Here is a 23,387-nt window from a genome sequence, read left to right on the forward strand (position 1 = left end):
GGAAGTTGGTGATCCTTGGTCCCGTCTAGTACTCCCTCATCTTTACCGGTTTCAAGGATCATTCATGTAACAAATATGTGAGCACTTATTATGTGCCACACAGTGCCAGGCACTGAGTGTCTGACTCGATCTCAGGAGAAAGGACTGTGACCAGGATTCCGGTGTCCACCCAGTCCCACTCCGCAAGAGCTGGGCTGTGGACTTCCCTTTGGCCACAGAGATTCACAGGGTTCAAGTACTTCCTGGGAAACTTCCTGCTTTGCACATTCAACTCATTTTCTTCCCTTCCACAAATCGAGAAGCTGTCAACCCAATTTTCCCACTCTCTCTCCCAATAAGGGGAATTTATATTATTTACATTAAAAACAAAAAACAGGGGTGCCTGGGTGACTCAGTCAGTTAAGTGTCTGCCTTCAGCTCAAGTCATGATCCCAGGCTCCTGGGATTGAGCCCCATATAAATAAATAACATTTATTTATAAATAAATAAATATTTAAAAACAAAAAACACAAACTAAAACTCCAACTTTAGTTGCTATCAAAAACCCATCCATTAGAAAGTCATTTGGTTTAATAAGTAAACAGTCCTGAGACTGCAGTGGATCACAGTGGTGTTTCCCAAGCAGGATGTCTTGGCACACTATGTCTTCGTCTGCCTCGCGGGTTACAGGGATGCTAAGAAGCTGACCTCCTAATTCTCAAGGTGGGGCTGGGGCAGCCAGAGCCCCAGGTGAACCTCTTTGGCTCCGAACAACCTTCTCCTTTTCCTTTCATTCCAGCGTACCATCAAACGCCTATCATTTTCTTTTCTTTCTTTTTTTAAAGATTTTATTTATTTGACAGAAAGAGAGCAAGTGAGCACAAGCAAGGAGAGCAGCAGAGGTGGGGGAGAAGCAGGATCTTCACTGATCAGGGAGCCCGACGTGGGGCTCAATCTCAGGACCCTGAGATCATGACCCGAGCCAAAGGCAGACGCTTAACCGACTGAGCCACCCAGGAGCCCCAAACTCTTATCACTTTCAAGGTGTGCTGCAAAGTGAAAAAGATTGAAAAGCACTGGCTTGCCCTAGAATACTGTTGTGTTTTTGGGAGACAATTCAAGACCACTCAACTTGGGTAACCTCTGGCATGTCAACTCTCCCTTTTCTGGGCCTTGTTTCCTCATAAGTAAGAAGAAGTGGTTACATTAAATGACCCCTAATTTCCCTTCTAGTTCTACAGTATAATTATTCAGTAAATTGTGATATTCCCATATAACATCCTGAAAAATAACATTCTGTGGGGGAAAAAAAGACAAAAATTTAAAATTTAAAGACTGTTCAAGGCTTGTGGCTAATCTTTGTTTATTTAACAAATATGATCAGGTGCCTGCTAAGTGCAAGAGAACTGTGACTGACAGTGGGATTACAACTAAACCAGAGAAGTCCATTCTGTTCTTGTGAAATTCACAGTGCACTGGGAACCCCAAACAAAGGCAGTTATAATTTACTGATTAAGTACTAAAATGGGGAGAAATATGAGTGTTATGGGTAAGTGATAGGGTACCCAAACCAGCATTGGTTAGGAAAGGCTCAGTGCAGAAATTGACATCCAAGACAAGACTTCAAGAACAGCAGGAGCTGGAGGGTGGGGTGGGGTGGGTTGTGGGTGTGTGTGAGGCAGGAGTGGATGGTGTGGGGAAAGATGACATTCTAGGCAGAGGGAATACCATCTGCCAAGTCCCAGAAGAACAGCAACTTGGGAACTATATGGCTGGAATTTTAAGCATGATTTTAAATGGGAGAGTGTTAGGACAGGTTAGGAAAAGCCCTGTGGCTGCAGAATGGAGAAATACATTGGAGAGGGGCAAGATGGAGGTGGGAGATCCCGCACTGCTGAGTCTACAAACATTCAGATTATGTCGTGAATCAGGGAAGGAAACAAAAAGAGGATTTAAAAGAGTATTCCTTTCAATTCTGCTTGGAGAAGTCAAATTGAGGTTTCCTAGAAGATGCGACAGAGCTAGGTCCCACAGGATAGAAAGGAATATACAGTAGCATCTGGTTACCACTGTAACAAGTGTGATCTTCAGATTAAACAATAACTCTAAATTCTGAAAATAAGGTAGGATAAATATGTTTAAAAGATTCTTAAAAAGTCTGGGGCGGCTGGGTGGCTCAGTTGGTTAAGTGTCTGCCTTTGGCTCAGGTCATGATCTCAGGGTCCTGGGATCGAGCCCTGAGTCAGGCTCCCTGCTCAGCAGGGAGTCTGCTTTTCCCTCTCCCTCTGCTGCTGCCCCTTCTTGTCCTCTCTCTCTCTCTTACTATCTCTCTCTCAAATAAGTAAATAAGTAACCTTAAAATTTAAAAAAAAAAAAGATTCTTAAAAAGTTCTCATTTAAACCTACTTTTTTTTAGTAAAACTATGCCTTCAGTGTTAATGCCTGAGAAGGCCTTTTCATCAGCCTTCTTTATATTTTCATATAATTTCCCTGACAGATCCAGAATCAAAACTCCTGTACCTATGTCATGATCATTCTAAAATCTGTAACTCCAGCTCAGACCACTCTCCTGGTCTTCATATCCATCTATCCACCTTCACATTAGGATTTCCACCCAATGTCCCCCAAACACCTCAAAGTTCACAGTTCCTCTCTATTTAATCCTTTGCTATATTCTTGTATTCTAGAAAAGCTAATATACAGCAGGTCAAAAAAATGTTAGTCTGTTAGGGACCATTTGGATATCCTCTACTTTGAAATGCCTGTTCAAGTTTGGTGCCAATTTTTCTACCATGTAATCTGTTAGTTCCTTCATGGCCTTTGTAAGTATTCTATTAGTGTTAATTTAATTGGGTGTGTCTCCCACCAGATCAGGGAGGTATTCTGTCTCTTTCTTCTGTGTAATCTGACCTCAAGCACAATACTGACATAAAGTGTGTCAAAATCTCTAAGAACAAAATATTCATAAAATAATGCTAATAAAAATTCAAAATAAATGCCAGATTATGAAATGTGAAGAGTATTCTTAAAACTGGGAGAAGAAAAGTAGGCAGAAAGTTGGCTTGTTCAGAAGGACTATAATAAGTTCACATAACACAGAATCCAGAAAAGTACACTTACAATCACATGTACAAAAGACCATTTCTTAAAATTACATGATTATCAAAAGCAACAATGTCATTTGGCTTTCAGGAAATTATTTTCAGGCTATATTTTTATAATTAACACCTATAAAATATTTTAAATCGAGTTTTACATAGTAAGTTCTTTTTCAACACTATCCCTATATATAAATTTATACCCTGCAAAATAGAATGCACTTCACCATAGCAACAGTTCTATATCAACTCCTACTCAAGTTAGAAAAAGCATATGTAAAAGAAATGAATATTCTGGAATATTCTGAAGTGCCTACTGGAAAAAAATCACTCCATTTATTTTGTAAAAATTTAAATATAAAAGTTTAATGTTTCCTTAAAACATTCTTATAATTAGGCAAAAGGCTATTTAAGTTTCTCAAATCTTGCTTTATTAAATAGTATAATACATTTTTAAAAGAAAGCTAAAGAGGAAAAAAAATAATGAAAAAGCACAGAAAAAAAAAAAAACCAATGTCAAGGATAACATACTTGGGATTGAGTTGGTGGGCATGCTGGGGGATGGGAACAGTAACAGGAAATAATGTTTAAGTGATTTATAAATAAAATATAAACCAAGGTATTAAATGTTACAACTATATTACTTTCTCAAAAAAAGCTATACCCCACTGGTATTATGAGAACTGAAAAAGAAACTCTTATGTTCACATAGTCTTCTTTTAAAAGTCAATAAAGCATCAGGAAGTGTTAACTTGGCTTGATAAATTAAGTCAATTACAAATTCCTACAAATTCCTTAATGAGAATGAGCAAGTTTATAGACTTTGGGGATCAGGTTATATACTACCAACAAATCTATGTGCTGCATCAAAATGTAATATTAAACTAAACGTAACTGAAAGCATTTCCTTTTACTCACCACACTTGTGGCCAAATTCACCATGTGCACACTGCTGTCATCCTTGCTCACAGCCCAAGAGGGAGTACTCTGTTATGTTCTCAACTCCCTTGCTGTTCTGGGCTTCCTTTCTCTGACCTAATTTCTAGCTGCTGCACTACATCCCAATTCTCCCACTGACCTCTGAAAATTCCCAAATCCTTCTATGTTTCTAATATCCTTGCTTAACATTTCCTTCAAACAGGCTTAAACTGAAACCTGGCTATTGTTCACTTCATTTGGAGGCTGAGCTTTCTGCCACATCCTACCACACATATCCCAGAGATCGGAGGTTCTTTCTTACGTGTTCTTATGTGTTTCTTTAGAACCTGACCACCCCCTCCGCTTGTCCTCACTTCAGGCATCGACAAACTTCCAGGTCACCAGTCTCCATCCCTTGGGATCTCTGACACCTAGAACACCTTCAGCTTTCCCTACAAATGCTGCTGTTCTCTTAGATGATTTCAACATTCATGTAGGTGACTTTTTCCCAGACTCTGTTCCTTGATCTCTTCATCTCCAAACACCTTCTCCACTTCTGCTACTCCTCTTCCATGGCCATACCTAGGACTTGCTCTCTCCCAGAAGAGCACTACCTCCGAAATCCTAAAGTCAGGCACTTCATTCACTGATACAACCACCTCTCTCACTTGACTCCTCCCTACGTATTAATTCTCCGATCTCACCACCAGATTATTTCACTCGATGTTGACAAAGACGCTCTCACCTTAACCAAACTCTAGTCAGGCTCCTCCTGAGCCCTCTTCTGCACTAGGCTTCAACCTTGGCCTATAAAAACCCACACTTTCAACATAAATGATTTTGTTTACTCCTCCCACTAAGACACCAGAACCAACACTAGCATAGTTTCTAACCGTTCATGGCCATGTTCTTAGGGTGATCCCAATCGCATTTTAAGTTCCTACCTGAAAAAGTACAAGACTGGCAGGAAAATTTACAGCTTGTTCCACCTCCTTCCTAGTCCCTCATTCTCCCTTTAAAACACCCCGTCACCTCTGCACAAACTGAAGTTGAGTTCAGTTCACACCAGACTCTTTTCTCTATTGCCATTACATTATTGAATAAAATCTACGCTTGCCCCACTTCACTTAGTGTATGCTTTGTCTTTGACAGTGTAATTCTATGTGACACAAACACACACACACACAGAGGCACAGACACATACACACATACTCCATCCCACAAGTTTGCCTTTTTCCCAGCCTCAAACACTCTGTTGCTGGTATTCTCAATCCCTTAGGGAAAAAAATCAAAATTCCCTAAGGGCATATGAGCAAATTGGCCTCTTCCTCATTTCTGAACCCTTCTTTCTCTACACTCTATGCTCCACACCACTCCACATCTTTCACTACCCTGAACTCACCCTGCTCTGCCTCACTCCTAGCCTCTGTCATGTTGGTTCCTTGACCCGGTATACTCCTCTCCACTTCCCTGGCCTATACTGACTCCCTCTTCAATTAGTATCTCATCGCCAGGAAACCTTCCTCGATGCTCCCTCTACACTAAGTTAGGTTGACCTGCTACATGCTCCCAGGACAATGTGGTTTCCTATATCATGTATCATAATAGCCTGGCTACCTTCTTGCTTGATCACAGTACCCTTAAGGCAGGGAATAGTTAGTTCTGTCTTGCTTATCACTCTCTGTCCTAATACTTGCTTCACTACCTGAAACTAAATAGGAATACAGTAAGTATGTGTTAAATGAATAAATCTTAGGATCATTAACATTCCGTGAGAGAATGCTAGCCCATATGACAAAGTTCTCATCACTGAAATCAGTTGAAGCATCTCCAATTCTTTCGCCGAACATTTTAAAATATTGAAAGACAGGACAAAGCATATAATGTTAAACACTAATAGAAATTTGCAAAAACTATGGTATGATTCCACCCTATTAGCATATTTGGACATTTATAAATGAAAAATATTTATAGGGGTTACCTAGGATAACTAATTAAGACTAACCCTTTCATTGCTAAATCTTTCCATTTATAGATCATCTTTCATTGGAAAGGACACCAACTCCATACTTGGTGGTGAATATAAAAACTACAGCCCAAGATTACTACATTTAATGCCAAAGTTAAAACCTGAGTAAATTATAAAAATACTTTTTTGTATTTAAAAGTTTGGATCAGTGTTACCATCTTTTACTTATTTACTGGCATCGTGTGTTACTTACTGATAAATTTGTACTGTTGGGAACATACTGATCCTGTGCTCCCAGCAACACGTCAATCACAGGGTGCCGGCCATTTTTAATCAAGATTTTCCTTCCCTCTTGTAGAGTTGGTCTGCAAAAAGAAGCATATTTCAATTTACTAGGCATGAAAACTGCCTTTAAAAAAATCTCTAAGTTCTAGCATAAAAGATAAGACTTTAAGAACACACACCCAGAATAAGGCTTTGAGTACAAAAGTTAAATTTTAACTATAAAATAAGAATTGGGAGGACAATTATTATAATAGTGCTCGAAGCACAAACTTTAGCAGTGTCTTACAATAGCTCCACTGCTGAAGTCTACTTTACAAGATCTTTTTTTTTCTACTATTCTCTAAGATCAATATTTTCATTACTAAAAGTTACAGTTCAAATTATCGCCATTTAAATCATTTTCAGTTATAAGAATAAAGGAAGTCATTGAAAATTATTTCCAGATTCAATTATTACATTAGTAGAAATTATATTATGTGTTGCACTTGGAGACCTAAAATTTTCATATTCTGTTTAACTGAAACATCTTCCTATGGTCTTTAGTATCTTTCACTTTTCTTGATACAAAAATTATTATTTTTTTTTTGCCTTGCTGGTCTTCCTTTTAAAGCTTTTATATTTCTCTGTTTTTATCTATAGCTTTATCTATTTATCAAAGCCCCTGTGAGCACTGCCCTCCTTTTATTCTCCTCCCCAAAGATCACCACTGAGATCAGTGTGGTGTCTACCCTTCCCAAATTTCTTCTCTGCATTTAGGTTTTTACACACTCACTGTGCTGGTTTGTGATTTCATTAAAAAAACAGCAAAACAAATCAGGATCATACTGTAATGTGTTATTCTATAACTACATTTTCCCCCTTAATACTCAATACACATTAAAAGAAATAGGTTTCACAATTTACCAACGGACCCTTTTATTTTTCTTAATACTTTCAAGTCATTTTACAAATAATTTGCAGAGGTGGCAATAAAGGGGTAGTAAAAACAAAACAAAACTTCATGACAAATTTTATTAAGAACTTAAACAGAGCAAATCTCAAATTTTTGTTCCACATTTTCCTGGTCTTAAAGGCATATATACTTGGAATGGGCAACACACTCTCAATGTAATTAACTGCTCATCAGCTATCATGCATGCACCTGGACCACAGTCATTCATAAATACTAATTCTAGGTTTCAATACATTTCTAAAATGTTCTGGCTTATCATAATTTCTGGTTCTTCTCCCACTTGCATGGACAAAAATGCAATACTTGAAATTTTGAAATCTTCGAAAGCTTATCATTATGTTGAGGAAAGGACAGCCATCTTCTTCGCTCCACAATTGCAAAACATTTTCAGTTTTATATTTATAAATACCAAATTAGAATAGTTGATCAAATCAATATTTTTATTTCACATCTATTTTCTTTCAATCTCCTCCCTTCAGAACCTGTGGACTTACAAAGAGTATCAAGCAAACTTTAGTGCACAGTCATCATAAAGGCAAAAGAAACCACTACATATCCTTTTAGCAAAACAGGATGGTTCAGGTTCTTGTCACCAAATATTGCATGATGTGTGCTGCCTATGGAATAACTAACTGGAGAAGAACACATTTCATTTTGTCCTTGGAAATACATCATTCGCACACTGATTCTTGAGTTTGGGAAAATTCATCTAGGATACTGTCACCTGAACACTTATGATCTGAGATTTTGTTTATACAAGAAATATCATCATCATCGGTAGTATCTAGAGCACTGCTATCTTTCTCTTCACATTCATCTTCTGATTAATCTGATAATTGTGAAATGTCTTCTGTCACTTTTGTCCTCTTTGCTATTATGGGTGAAAAATTTAAAAATTCAGACTTCTCAACTATGCTCAGTGAAAGTTAGAAACAATAGTTACAATGTGTGAAAGTTAATCATTACATTAATAGAAATTAATTAATTATAACTATAACAGTTATAATAACTGTTGTAGTTAGACTACAACAGTGCTATTTCCAGTCTTTTATAACTTCCTGAAGGACGATGCAGCACTTTGGGCAATACAATTAGAACAATGAAGGATGGTGTGGTAGTGATTTTTATCTTACCTTTGCATCATCACCCTCTAGTTTTCTTATATTTAGACTTTTTAGTAGAAATAATTGATAAACAATAATAAACTAATTCTTAGGATGACGAAATAGCAAGATGTTCCAGATATAGAAAAGACAAAAATCATTAAAGATCCCAAAGTGCATCTTAGATTTATAAAAGGGTCCAATGGACCCATATGGTAAATGCAAGACAGAATTTTATTCTCCTTTTAAAAAAAACATGAATTTTCTCTTTGTTCTTTAAAAGACCTTTAAGAAACTCAAAAACTGAAATTAGGTCCAAGGGACCCTGATGGTATGCTATACTGAAGACTTAGGATCATTTCTTGTCATATCTTCAGCATTCTTTTGAAGCTGCTGCATAGATAAGTCAGTTGTTCTCCACTGTCCAACATTTAGACTGTGTCTAGATTTTCACTGTTATAAACAATACTGCAATCAACAATCTTACATATATGTCCATGTGCATACGGACAAATGTTTCTTAAGCTAGAGTAAATTCCTGAAGTGGACTTTCTAAGTCATAGGGTATGCATACTTTTTAACACATAGAAATATTGTATCAGTTTATCTTCCCACCAGCAGGATATGAAAGTTGACTTGTTTTTTCATACCTTCACCTAAAGTAGGTATTATCTAATTTTCTAATTTCTGACAATGTGTTGGGTGAATAGTGTTCTCGAATCGTGTTAACTTGCACTCGTCGATAACTAAATACTTTGACTCAGAACTTTTCACATATAAGCACATTTCTGACCTTATTCATAAGGCTAAGAAATACTACTTCCCTAAATACTTAAATCCTTTTCCTTAAATATATCTGGCTTACAAAACCCCAAGTATGTACACTCACATTTCTCAAAGAAAATAAAGTACCTTCTGAGTAATTTAAAATTATCCATTGGAAAGAGACTTTTGAAATGACAGGAAAAGGATATTTTTTTTTTAATTTCAATGTTTAATTCTAAAGATAGGATTTTTATATAGGTGCATTATAAACTTACTATAAAAAGTGAAAGCATCTGCAAGTAATATCAGTTTTAAAATAAAATCCTAGGTGTTCTGCCAAGTGAGATCAATAGATCATTATTCATGACACTGATATGATTTCCCAGGAAGGTTTTCACTTTAGAATAAAATTTTGAGTGATCTGTTCTGCTCTAAAATCTACACTGACTTACTCTGTTGCTATCAAAATTATATAATGACAAAACACTTCCTGGTGGAATGAGAAGCAAATCATAATTTGGAGAGATGAGATGAGATTAGGATAGTTATAGCAAGAAGGATATGAAAATCATGTTGATGATATGGCATTTACGAAGAGCTGAGGAAATTTAGATGCTGCCTGGAAAGAATGAAACATTAAACTTGAACAAATTTATTTTATATTTTTGAAATTGCATCTTTCTCCTTTAAATGCCTCAAGGAAACAGAACGTAATTAGTAAAACAATATAACATCCAGAAAAAAAATGGATAGAAAGACTTAGAATAAGAACTTCTGTCTCAAGGTTAGGCTACAGTGAATAAAATCTCTTAAGAGCATTTAGGAAGAAAAGACTGCAATTACGCAGCCAAACAATCAATTTGAACTAAGTGCAATAGCTCAAATGCACTAAAATCTTTAAACAAGCTGGAAATCTAAGGGAAAAAAAGGTATAAGTTTCAGATACTTAAATACTAGCTTAAAATGCATTTTAGTTAAAAGTTTCTTATTTCGGGCGCCTGGGTGGCTCAGTTGGTTAAGCGACTGCCTTCGGCTCAGGTCATGATCCTGGAGTCCCAGGATCGAGTCCCGCATCGGGCTCCCTGCTCGGTGGGGAGTCTGCTTCTCCCTCTGACCCTCCTCCCTCTCATGCTCTCTGTTTCTCATTCTCTCTCTCTCAAATAAATAAATAAAATCTTTAAAAAAAAAAAAAAAAAAAAGTTTCTTATTTCATGGCTATTTACACTCAATTTTATTTCTGCTAAAAAAAAAAGAGAGAGAGAGAGAAGTTGATTATATTCCTTGAACTTTATAGCATGATTTTTCATTTAAAAATATTCAGGTGGATTTTTCTTAACATATAGTATCCAATTTGGAAAGTATTTTAGCATGTGAAATATTTCCTGAAGTTGTCTTCATGAAAGAATATATCAGTTGGAACAATCCTACTGAGGCCAAATAGGAAAGTTAGATAAAGTATAGAAAACAGTTACCTGATGGTATCTGATAACTAACAAGAAAGCAAGGAATTAGCTGGCCAGGACCTGGGGCAGGACAGAGACCCAGGGACTGTGTCTGTGGATTCCTAAAGGAACCACTAAGGGAAAGCACTATGAACAGCTTGGCTCTGGACTGAGACACCAATGGGCTGCACACCAGGCAGAGAAACACATTTGAAGTAATAATGGCAACCTTTGAATCTTTGAGTCACCTCAAGACCTGATACGGATTAAATGATGCCAGATTATTATCAGTGTCTTAAGATGCCTGGTAGAAGCAAATGTGACTCTTTTAGGTGAAATATAATATCAAATTATTTCTATAATGATTCTGCAAATACAATGCTCATAATGTAATCAAAACAACCAGGAATTCAAAAAGATCTAAGAATGGAAATGAACAAAAACAACAAGCAATAGAAACAGACCCACAAGAATTCCAGATATTTGAATTACCAGACACAGACTTTAAGATAACGATGCTTATCATGTTCAAAGAGACAGATAAGATTGAGAACTGGCAGAGAACTAAAAATGATTTTTAAAGAATAAATTATTATGGGTATGAAAGATTCTAACAACCCTTAAGTTTAGATATTTCTATTAAAGACAATTTTTAAAATACTTAATTCTTTTTTTTACTTAATTCCTTCTGATTTTTGAATAAATATCTTTGAATAATATTATCTGCTATTTACTAAGTTCTTATCGTCTGTCTGGTTCTGCTTAGAAGTTTAATATAGCTTTATCTCATTTAATTTGTACAACAACTCTGAGAGGTAGGTACTCTGTTAATGCAGAAACTGAGGATCAGAGAGGTTAAGTAACTTGCTTAAGGTCAGCTGCCAAATAACCAAGCCTAGCCTGTCTGATCCAAAGTCTACACTCCGAAGGATATGTCTAAAAAACAGTTCAAATTTTACTTGCAAATCAAGGGGTCTCTTAGTAAATGTACTGGAAAATGCCCAAATAAGCAGAAGCCCCAAAATGAAAAATTTAGGACCAAACTTGAATATTGTAGATACTCAAAATGTTTGTTAAATCTCTGATGAGTCTACAAATTAATCATAGTTTTATAGTGACATAATAAGGGATGCATTTTCACTCCTCAGAGATTTTGCCAAAACTAGCTCTCAATAAAGAATACCTACAATTGTAAAATTTATCCCATTTACTAATTCATAACTTCTTGCAATTTTATATATGAATACTTGAGATTTAAACAAGAGTACACAGCTAATCAGTGACAGAGGATGGGCTAGAACCAGACCTTCTGATATCAAAGCTAGATTCTGGTTATTATAATGCCCTGAAAATTATGTATTACTTTAAATTACATATTATGTGTAATATATATGTATGTTTAGGCTTACAAATAGGTATATACGCACATACAGATACGAACACTTAAATCTGATGTAATATAAACCACAAGCCCACAGACATGGTTCTTCTGTTCTTACTAGCTGCTGCAGCAGCAAATGGCAAAAGGCCACTTGAAGAAGTGCAGGAAGAGAGAAACCAGGCATCGGTATTTTTCAGTGGAAAGAGCTTTGTGTGAAAACATCACCAAGTGTACAGATTGTAGCCAATCCTCTGCTTAATTCACAAATCCATTAGGAAAAGTTAGCTTCACAAACCTTGTGCACCAAGAAAGAAGTCCTACTAAGATCACAGTACATAAGGAAGAAATCGAGTCAACGGAAGATAGACTCTTATTCTCCCAGAACTAGATTCAACTAGAGTACATTTACAGATCTCATTTTCATGAATGATAAATTGCACAAAATTTTCAAAGTCCTCTGATGTGAAAAGAAACTGAGTAATAATAAAAACGCAAAGAGCCTATTTTATTTATTTATTTTTTTATTTATTTGACAGAGAGAGACACAGTGAGAGAGGGAAAACAAGCAGGGGGAGTGGGGGAGGGGGAAGCAAGCAGGCTTCCCGCCGAGCAGGGAGCCCGATGTGGGGCTCGATCCCAGGACCCTGGGACCATAACCTGAGCCAAAGGCAGATGCTTAATGACTGAGCCACCCAGGCGCCCACAAAAGAGCCTATTTTAAACAAAACCATTGTGCACAGTACAGTAGATCACTCCATACATAAATGGGTGCAAAACAAAATGAAACAAAACAGCAAACTAAGTACATTTTTATCTAAAACTGGGGTAGCCAATTCCTGCAACTCTTCTCCCATAAATAAATAAATGCTTTACAATAAAAAAACTATTTTTTAACATCCACTATGGGTATATGCTAGGTATAAAGAGAACATTTAAATGTCAAAAAAAAAACATATTCGGCACAAACTAGAGAGAACATGAAAGAAGTATGAACAGCAGAACATATCCTCTCAAACATAACGAACTCTGTATACCAAAGCACTGATAGGCAGTATCACTTCCATGTTTTCTTTTTAGAACTCATAATAAGCCAGTGAGTTAAATATTCCCTTAAATTTCCTTAAGTATATGAAAAAATAGGCTTTGTGCTACAGAGTGAATGTGTCCTCTCCCAAATTCATATGAAACCTAATGTGATGGTACTGGGGGTAAGGCCCTTGGAAGGTGATTAGTTCATAAGGACAGAGCCCTCGTGAATGGGCTAGTGGTTTTATAAAAAGAGCCCACAGAGAGCCAGACGCCAACTGGGCAAAGCTCTCCAGACCCACAGAGCCACCAGTACAAAATTCCAGCCTGGGAGAGCCACAGGGCATCAGCATCAGCAGACATGGGACTACCAGAAAGCACACCAGGCACAGAGCATCAGCAGACCAGGCACAGGGCATCAGCAGACATGGGACTACCAGAAAGAACTACCTCAGGGGCGGGGCTCAGGCACAGGGCCACCAAAGGGGCAATATGGCCTAGAGCTCTGGGGGCCCAACCTTGGCCCCGCAAAGCTACGGGAACAGGACTGCTGCCCCAGTGGGTCTGGAAGGTGGGAATCCCTACCCAGTGGGCCTGGAAAGCAGAGCAATGAGCCAAAGATTTGGCTCAAGCCTAAGGTTTTAGACTTAACGAAGAGCAATTTGATAGCAATAGAGACACTGTCTCGAAATGGATCACACATTCAGTCTCATCCATATCCGATTTAGTTGGCATTTAAATGAGACTTATAAAGTGAAATATATTACAAAGTGTTCAAGTCAAAGCTAACAAATGAAAGGATTACGCCTTTAAAAAAATGTCACCCACATAAACTTAAAAATTGAAATCTATGACACTCACCTCTAGAGTTATTGTGAACATCTGCTTTCATTGTACTCAAAGACAGAGCAAGCAAGAAAGGAATTTGTTAATTTTAAATCAAGCCATGTGTGTATGACATTCAGGTTTACCAAGAATCCAACGTATCTGCATATTTTAATATTTTATAATAAAAATACTAAAAGTAATGGGATAATGCCATCTGATCTAAAGCACCGAAAAGGAGGGGGGAGTCAAAAAATACATTACCTGCAGTAATCTCCTTGCTTAGCGACCTTGGCTAGGGAGAAAATGCAGTCAATAGTTGCTAGGTGATGTACTGCTTTACACAAGGAGTGATAATGTTCACTGAAATTCCTACAGAAGCAACAACAAAAAGGTGAACACATTGATTTCTTAGATCTGTAAAAGCTGCACAATACGTGATCGCTTTACTAGCTAAGATGAGCATAAACAAAATAACCAGAGATACCTAACAGTTAAGAAACATGGAAATTACTCCAGAAGACTTCTCAGTTTAATATAACTTGATTACTGAGGCTTCTATATAAAGATGTCTACTATTAATACTGTATTGCACATTTCATTTGACCATGACACATCAACTTTAACATAATTAACACAAATGTAATGATCATTTTCATTCAGCTTAAATTAACATGAACTACCCAGGTAGGTCAGCTTGCCTTTGTGCTTCTCCTTCATAGCATCATCCAAACTAGGATTAATAGTTTCAGTATCTTTCTCTCACACTGAACTGGAAGGTTCTCGATGGTAGGGTCCATGTTCGTCTGATTTTCCTAGCATTATTAGCTCCAACAACTAGCCCATAACTTTGATATGCAGTAGACATTGTAATAAATTTCATTAAAAGCAAGCAAATAAAGTACTTTTTTTCAGTGATCTTCAGTTATCTTATTAATAATACATATATAAATTAAATTTTAGATTTATTTTAAAAAGATAATGATCAGTGCCTCAAATCTTTGGCTAATTAAATCACTTGTGATCTAAAGGCTTAAAAGACTTTTATTGAAAGACTTATTCAGAAAACATATAGGAATGTAGGCAAGCGCTTTCCTTTTTTTATTGTTTAAATTATTCCATTATTTCCTTTATTTTTTAAAGACTTATTTATTTCAGAGAGCATGAGAGCACAAGCAGAAGGGGCAGGGAGAGAGAGAATCTCAAGCAGACTCCCCACTGAGCACGGAGCCCGATGCAGATCTCACGACCCTGAGATCATGACCTGAGCCGAAACCAAGAGTCAGACACCCAACCAACTGTGCCACCCAGGTGCCCCAAATTATTCCATTATTTCACATCATAGGTATCCCTTACATCCTTTCAAAGAAAATTCCCACCAAAGTAGAATATTAGGCTGAATTCTTCTCTTAAAAATTATTTCTCTCTGGGCGCCTGGGTGGCTCAGTCGTTAAGCATCTGCCTTCGGCTCAGGTCATGATCCCGGGGTCCCGGGATCGAGTCCCACATCGGGCTCCCTGCTCGGCGGGAAGCCTGCTTCTCCCTCTCCCACTCCCCCTGCTTGTGTTCCTGCTCTATCTCTCTCTCTGTCAAATAAATAAATAAAATCTTTAAAAAAAAAAAAGATTTCTCTGTTGTATTATGGGTTTCAGAAACTTTGAGATTTAATCTGCTTCTTAAATCCAAAAGTTTTAGAATGCTTCCTAGCTTGAAAAGGATATCCAGATTAAACTATTATGTGATCAGTTATTCTTATATTATCATTATCTTGATTTTTTAGAATCTGTAATATGATTTTTCTAGTAATATTATAATAAGGTATTCCATGCAAATGACTTTTCCAGATAACAGAAGCAACATTTTAAGCACCCATTTTTATTTTTGTGTTAACGTTATGAATTAGAAAATATATTTATAGTGTATTTTATACCTTTTAATCTGAATAGATAGAACATAATAAATATAATTTACCTATTTCTCACTGAATTAAGGTTTATCAACACAAGCAAGAATCCCACTAACAGTGGTAAGAGTCTGTGCAAAATCCCAAACACAAAGGAGACTGGCCCCTGGCATCAGACAATGCTCAGTTGCCACCTTAAAAATGACTCACTCCATTGTGAAGATGCTACGTGGACCTAACACTTCTGAGTGACTGCCCAGTGATCATGCCTTGTCATTCCTGGTCTGACTTCAGTTTTAGATCTGACCACTGGTTTATCTGTTGGACTGTGTTGCGTTCTGTCCCTGTTCTAATTACTGACCCATCTGGTCCTTCCTATCCTGGCACTCTGTTTTCCCAGAGAGTGGCCACATTTGGTGTCTCTCCTCTTGCCTCTCTGGAATATGAGTATCAAAGTATCTTTGGCACTAAATAACTCTCATTTTTTCTTCACTCTCACTCCCTGCTTCTCAGCTCTTGTCCAGGCCACCAAGACCCTAATTAATTTGCCACTATCTAGGAGCCTTAGGTTGAGGGTAACTGTCCCTCATGATATTCTAGTGTCTGGGATTGAAATGAGTGACATAGCTCTCAGTGGGTACCATTTTGGTTAAAAAAATAAGAAAAAAGAAAAGGCAGAGAGAGATAAGGTAATTATTTTGATATAGACAATAATGTTCTTTCTCATGTCAATTATATAAATAAGATGTGTGAATAAAATGAAACACTATCATAAACCTTTAACATCATCATCATAACCTAGGAAGTCTTGTTTGACTTCTTGATCTTTGTCCATTTGCTACACTTTGCCAAATTTCAAAAAGATTACCCATACCTAGAAAAATAACAAGCTAAAGAATGGGCAATTCAAATAACAATCTGATAAGACTGGGTTTATGTCACAACAGGCAACTTTATCACTAAGCCACCAACCAACTTAAAGATGAAGCCAAAGTACTATGATTTAATCTCTGGTCAAAAGATATTGCCACATCCATAGGAAAAATTAAGATTAAGGTACTTGGGTTCTAAAGCTGTTAGGACAGTCTACCATCAGATGTTGCCCAATGATATGTAAAATCAACAAAAAAGGAAAATATTTTATTTTTTATTTGCAAATTTATTTCTAAAATATTTAACCTACTGCACGAGAGACATTATAATTCAATTTTTAAAAAAATCTCCAATCAAGAAGATTATTCAACATCCACAGCCCATCTTCTAGGAATACAGATGAAGAGACACATTTTTTCAGAGAAAATTACATTTAGAGTTTCTTACAGCCTTGATTTCTTGCAATATTTTGATCAAAAGTAGTATGACTAATGTATAATGGTTAGTATCTCAATAAGAGACAAATACATGTGTATGGCTGGTATTCAATCCTCTGATGTCAGGTTCACTGAGGTTAATCATTTTTTAAAATGACATCATATTCATACCATCTGGCACCTTAATAAATATTGTACATTACAATCAATGTTGTTCTCAAGTGGGGGCTCTAGCTGCAAAAGCTCTAGCAAAAATTCAGCCAATATTATTTTTTTAGATAAAACCATTAATGTATTTTTCTTATTTTGAAAGTAATGTAAGTACATTAAAGACACTTTTGATATCATGTATTTGCAAAGTAAATTAAAATCTCCAGTAATCTCACCATCCAGAAATAATCAGTTAATATTTGAGGATATATATATGAAGACATTTCTCCAGAAAAGATATACAAATGACCAATAAGCATACTGATAATACAATAATGGAATATATACATTTAATCTTTTAAAATAAAAAGATTTAGGGGCACCCTGCGTGGCTTAGTAGGTTGAGCATCCAACTCTTGGTTTCGGCTCAGGTCATGATCTCATGGGTCATGAGATCAAGCTCTACACAGGGCTCTGCACTCTGTGGGGAGTCTGCTTGGGGATTCTCTCCCTCTGCCCTCCCCCACTTGCGCATGCATGCATGCTCTCTCTCTCAAATAATCTTTTAAAAACAGATAAAAAGATTTGTATGCTGTGCATGTATGTGAATTTACACAGAACTGCATCATCCTTCAATACTGTTTTGCATTCTTTTTTCACTTAGCAATACAACATGAGTATCATATTCTTCTGTGATGCTGTATTTAATGTCACCTCACTCAAAGAGGTAGTATGATGAAAGCTGAATTCTCCTGGGTTAATTTGGTAGAAGGCAAAGAGCTGATACAGGAAGAATGATACACAGAAATAATGGGGTGCTAGAACAGAACAGAGAAGGGGCAAATCAAAGATACATTTCAAAGGGAAAAGACAAACAGGAATTTGATAAAAGATAAAGGGACAAAAAGGGACAATGCCGAAGTTTTCGGCCTGAGAGATCGGAACTTTATCTTTAGTCTAGAATAACGACAATGAGAACATAAACCAGATCTATAAAATCTTGTATACTATGAACAGAGCGAATATGTATCATCTCACCCAATCCCAGAACCCTAGAATGTGGCCCTTGAAGCTTGAAAGGACTAATTTTCATCCAATTTTCATGTCTCAGTGATACTTTTTTTTTTTAAAGTAATCTCTGCACCCAGCATGGGGCTCTAACTCACAACCTCAAGATCAAGAGTCGCACGCTCTACCAACTGAGCCAGCCAGGCACCTCTCAGTGATATTTCTAAGGGGAAAACCAGGAGAACTTGAGACTCAAGGGCCCTAAAGACCCTTAAAATGGGAAACTGAAAGCGAATTGGAAAAGGAAATGAATATACCAAGTTTCTATCCCTGGGTCCAAGATTCAGAGTTAAGATAACCTCAGAAGATTCAGGATAAGTAAATTAGAATGTGTTTCTAATGCTCTAATTCAAGACTCTTCTGGGCAAAAAAATGGTACCAACTACCTTTTAAGAACTGTCACTTAATATCTTTGTGCACCCTGCATTGAACCTTGGCTCCAACCCAATGTAGGCAACTTACTTCTTACTTCTGTATCTCAATTTATTCATTTGTCAATTGGGGGTGATAATATTTCAGTCACAAAGATCTTGTGAGAAATAATGACCTAATATACCTAAAGGGCTTAGATGAGTGGCTCATAGCTAAGGACTCATGAAAGTCAACTGTACACCTCTCTTCCCAACTTCAGTCCAGCAATAACTTGAAATCAACCACAGTAGGAGTATTTACACTATAGAAACCAGCAAATGCCACAAACACTACTATTCTTCCAAAGAACTGGCTGTTAACATCTTATTTACCAGTACACCACTGACTTAACCCTGTCAATATGAACACATAACTATTAATAAGTCCAGATATGAAACATTCTTTGAGGCAATGGCAAGGATTCCTCAAAAAAAAAAATCTCATAAAAAAGCAAAAAAGGTGGAGCACCTGGGTGGCTCAGTTAGTTAAATGTCTGCCTTCAGCTCAATTCATGATCCCAGAGTCCTGGGATCAAGTCCCCTGTCAGGCTCCCTGCTCAATGTGGAGTCTGCTTCTCCCTCTGCACCTTCCCCTGCTCATGCTCTCTCTCTCTCTCAAATAAATAAATAAAATCTTAAAAATAAAAAACCAAAAAGGTGAGGGACTATTCTAGATTCAACTACAAAAGAAACATAATAAAATGTAACATGTGAAAGCTGAACAGAGCTTTCATTTAAAAATGAGGGGGCAGAATTAGAGAAATTCAATATTCCTTAAATTAATAATTTTTCTGGGGCACCCGGGTGGCTCAGATGTTAAGCGTCTGCCTTTGGCTCAGGTCATATCCCAGGGTGCTGGGATCAAGCCCCGCGTCGGGCTCCCTGCTCAGCGGGAAGCCTGCTTCTCCCTCTACCTCTGCCCCTGCTTGTGTTCCTTCTCTAACTGTGTCTCCCTCTGTGCAATAAATAAAATCTTAAAAAAAAAAAAAAATTAATAATTTTTCTCAGATGTGATAATAGTCTTAAGATTATATAATAGAATGTCCTTAGTTTTAGATGTATGCTTAATTAAGTATTTAGGGGTGAAGTGTTATAATGTCTAAATCGTACTTTCAAATGGTTCAGGAAAAAAGTATGAGAGAGATAAAACAAATGTGGCAAAATGTTAACACTTTATAAATCTAGATGAAGAGTATATCGGTATTTATTTCAAATTTTTCAGATTTAAAATTCTTTAAAATAAAAAGTTAGGAAGAAAATATTCAGGATGTAAAAAAATAAGAAAAAAATTAAATGGAGATAATAAAAACAAAGCAACTAACCCATTCTTTTTCAACTCTGAAAATGTTAGAGCCTTTTTGTAAGTAAAGTAAAGGAAGTCCAAGGTGGCATTTCAAAAAGTGACTCTACCAAACATCCTTAGCAACTAAATATTAGTACAGTAACAATAAAGTATATTTAGGTCTCTCATTAAAGACTAAGATGAGCTTACATTTCAATGGATTAAAAATAAAATCAGAGAACACATGTACTCAACTATTTTATGGCAGGTCACAAGCAGTAATCTCTACTTTTCTTTTTGATGGAAAGATTTTCCGGTCTATTTCTCATAGCAAAAAGTCAGATTATATTTTTCATTGTAAACTCACTCTAGAAAATCAAGCCATTCAGCACTGCAGTCAAGGACTAGCTGCTCCCGGAGCTGATTCAGATGTCTGTAATTTTCTACAATAAAAGGAGAGTGAAAACGGCTCACAGCTTTTGTGCTAGAAGAGGGGAAGAAACATAAATAGGAAATCAAGGTTACTAAGAAATCACTAATGCAATCACTTCAGAAAATTAAAGTAGTTATTTATTGTTCTCTGATGAACCTTGAAAGTAAATAGCTGTAAACAGAGAACATTCTTTAATTATGGTGCTGAACTCTATTGATTCCAAAGATCTCTGTTGTAAATAAAGTACTTGGAGTTCACAGGACTTTGTTCAGGAGCTCAAATGCATTTCAAATTATATCCATATGGCAAAGTCAAAGTTTAGAATTTCCATTTCATAAGCAGAAAGCTTTTTTCTTTAAATTACACTAAATGAAAATGCTTGCTTATTAAAAATCAGAAGCAAGTAAGTCCTGACAAAGCTGGGTACATGGATGAAAGTCCTATTACTCTTTACGTTTGATACTTTTCTGTATAATTAATGTATTTCAGTGAAAAAAGAAAAATATAATTACAAAGAATAGCAATGCATTAATTCAGGAGGCAATCAAAGAAGAGGAATGTTGCATGATCTAACTGTAGATTCACAGTGGCCCCAGATGGGAAGAAATATGACATGCTCCTCTTGTGGGCTTGTGTATCGTCTGTTTCTTCATCGAGAAGCTGTAGAGCACAAAAGGGGATGCCATGGGTTCCCAGTTAAAAAATCCGGGCCAAGGCTTTATCTCTAACCACTTACTTGCTACCTATTTAACCTTAAGCAAATATAAGTGACCTTCTCTAAACATCCCTTTCCTCATCTATAAAATGGGAATAATGATAGTATCTACCTCATAGGTACTGTTGAGAGGATAAGATAGTGCTTAGCACAGTACCTATGTCCTATGTCATTAGTACCCAATGTTAGGAGTTGTTCTGTGGAGGTGGTGATTGCTACTGCTGTTGATATTACTATTATGATTGGACCTATGAGAAGAGATCAGGACTGAGTGATACGCAGGTGATGACAGAGTGTAATTACTGTTCTTTGTTTGCTCCCCAACTCCTGTCCCAATTAAGTTTAATTTGGCCAGTTATTGGACCAGGGGTGAGCCTTTCATATTCAAATTCTGACTAATATTCTAACCTATCCCTGTCAAGGTTCCAATAGCCAAATGACATATAAAAATAACAATGAACCTCCCCAAAGCCATCTTATTTATTCATTCAATTTACATCATTGAATGTTCAAAAGATGCTGGCACTGATTTATGCCTTCCGTGTTGCTTCTGAAATGTCATCTAGATTTCTATGCCAACATATTTATCATAGCTTTCTCTTCTGATAAAATTCATTTAGTGAAACATTTCAGTTTCTTAGATAATTAGATGTACAATTTTAAATAATTTCTCTTCGTAAAACATACTTCAATTCATGAGCTGTAAGGCAGGACAAAAGTAGATAAAGGAAAGAAAGCCTGTAAAGAGAGAAAACAGCCCCTAAAATCAACAATACTCAAATCTCACCTACAGCTTCTAGTAACACAGGAGAAAAAAAAAAAACACCCAATGGTAACAGAGCTAAAGAAACCCATGACTGTGCCTTCAGAATCCTTTGATAATGGCAATGGATACTAGTTTTTTTCTTTTAATTAAATAATAATCATTCACAGATGTTAAAATTTTCTTTTATCCTTAACAGAGTTCCTTCATATAAACACCAGCTACTATACTAGTCCCTCTTCTGCTCACTTAGACAAATGTAACATTTTCATCTCAAGTTCATGCAAGCATATTAATAACAGTAGCAATAAATACTTCACAAAGAATATTACTCACAGGAGTATATACTTCACTAATACCACTTCTTTATATGAGTCCCCTTTGGGGGATTAATGCCTAATCAAGGAGAAAAGGCAGTCTCAATGTGGTTCTCTAATTCTGTTTTTGATTAATTTGTTTTCATCAATTCATGAATAACTTACAAAAAAGAAGCCATAAAGAACTGTTAAAATTATGTGCATTGGAAAGCATCAAGAATAAAGAAATGCAGAACTCAGTGAGGTAGAAAATGAAATTTCAGCTTCCTAAAAGAAATTTCAGGTAGAGCACTCAACAGGAATTTCAAGCAATCAAATTAATCTTATTACTGAAGATGCCCCAATATTTTTTTTCATGTGTTTAAAGTGTACTCTGAGGTGTAAGAATAAAATGGTAATTTACAAAACAGGAAAACAAATGTATACAAGTAAGATACTCTTTGGAAAAAATATTTTTAAATCAATGATAAAAAATATTTAAAATAATTATTTCTTTGGTTAAAAGTTCCATAAGAAAACCAAAGGGAAAGAATTACTTTTTATGTCAAGGATGTTGTTATCTTCATTCCAGTAGTATACAGGTATACACATGTCATAATTCACATTAATAAGAAAAAATGTAATTTTAAACCCACCTTCCAACCTTAACCCAATCAGTTGGTATACAAGATACAGCAGAATTCTTTACTTCAATCATAAACTAAAAGAAATACAAATAAAAATTAGATATTTAAGTGATTAACCATTATTAAAGCTTCCTCAAAATTGTGCTATAAATTTAGTAAATACTATTCTAAACATTCAAAATAAATCCAGTATTGTTAATAGGAAAGTTCAAATACGTCCACACAACCAAATATCATTAATTAGGGTTGCAATACTTGGGATAAAGTACAATATGTATTGATCGAAAGTTTGTAATAAGCATTTAACTCGGCATTTTAATGTTTATAACATTGTCATGTGCACTACATGTGGCGATTTTTCTTTTTTTAATGGCCTCTTTCATTTATTAGTACCCAATTAAGAATTCTATTATACTCAGTAATAAGACTGAAGTTCTTACAAAGTACATACAATTTTAAAATGTCAATTACGATGTGCTATACCAATTTCAGACATGGCCCATCCCCTACTCTGAACAGAAGAGGATTCATTGTCATAGTTTTTATCCAAAGAGCCCAAGTGCTCTAAGAATATCCTCATGAAAAAGTACTGATTTCTTCAGCTATTAAGGGAAGAAGAGATTTCTTCCCATCAGTGTTTTAAGTTTTCACTCATATGAACCATATC

At 36.2% G+C, this 23,387-nt stretch overlaps 1 protein-coding gene across 3 annotated transcripts in view; it reads right to left on the reverse strand.

Annotated features, from left to right (window-relative positions):
- MSH3 (mutS homolog 3) overlaps window positions 1–23,387 on the reverse strand; it is a 177,479-nt gene that overhangs the window by 50,193 nt on the left and 103,899 nt on the right. For all 3 annotated transcript variants that reach the window (XM_032404094.1, XM_032404092.1, XM_032404093.1), the window contains exons 16-19: window positions 22,730–22,794; window positions 20,234–20,350; window positions 14,008–14,115; window positions 6,218–6,329 (exon numbers count right to left, since the gene is read on the reverse strand). In XM_032404094.1, the coding sequence (XP_032259985.1) occupies window positions 6,218–6,329; window positions 14,008–14,115; window positions 20,234–20,350; window positions 22,730–22,794 (402 nt within the window). The remainder of the gene's footprint in view (window positions 1–6,217; window positions 6,330–14,007; window positions 14,116–20,233; window positions 20,351–22,729; window positions 22,795–23,387) is intronic.

The sequence above is a fragment of the Phoca vitulina genome, unplaced genomic scaffold (assembly GCF_004348235.1).
Source record: "Phoca vitulina isolate PV1807 unplaced genomic scaffold, GSC_HSeal_1.0 scaffold6, whole genome shotgun sequence".
NCBI lineage: Eukaryota > Metazoa > Chordata > Mammalia > Carnivora > Phocidae > Phoca > Phoca vitulina.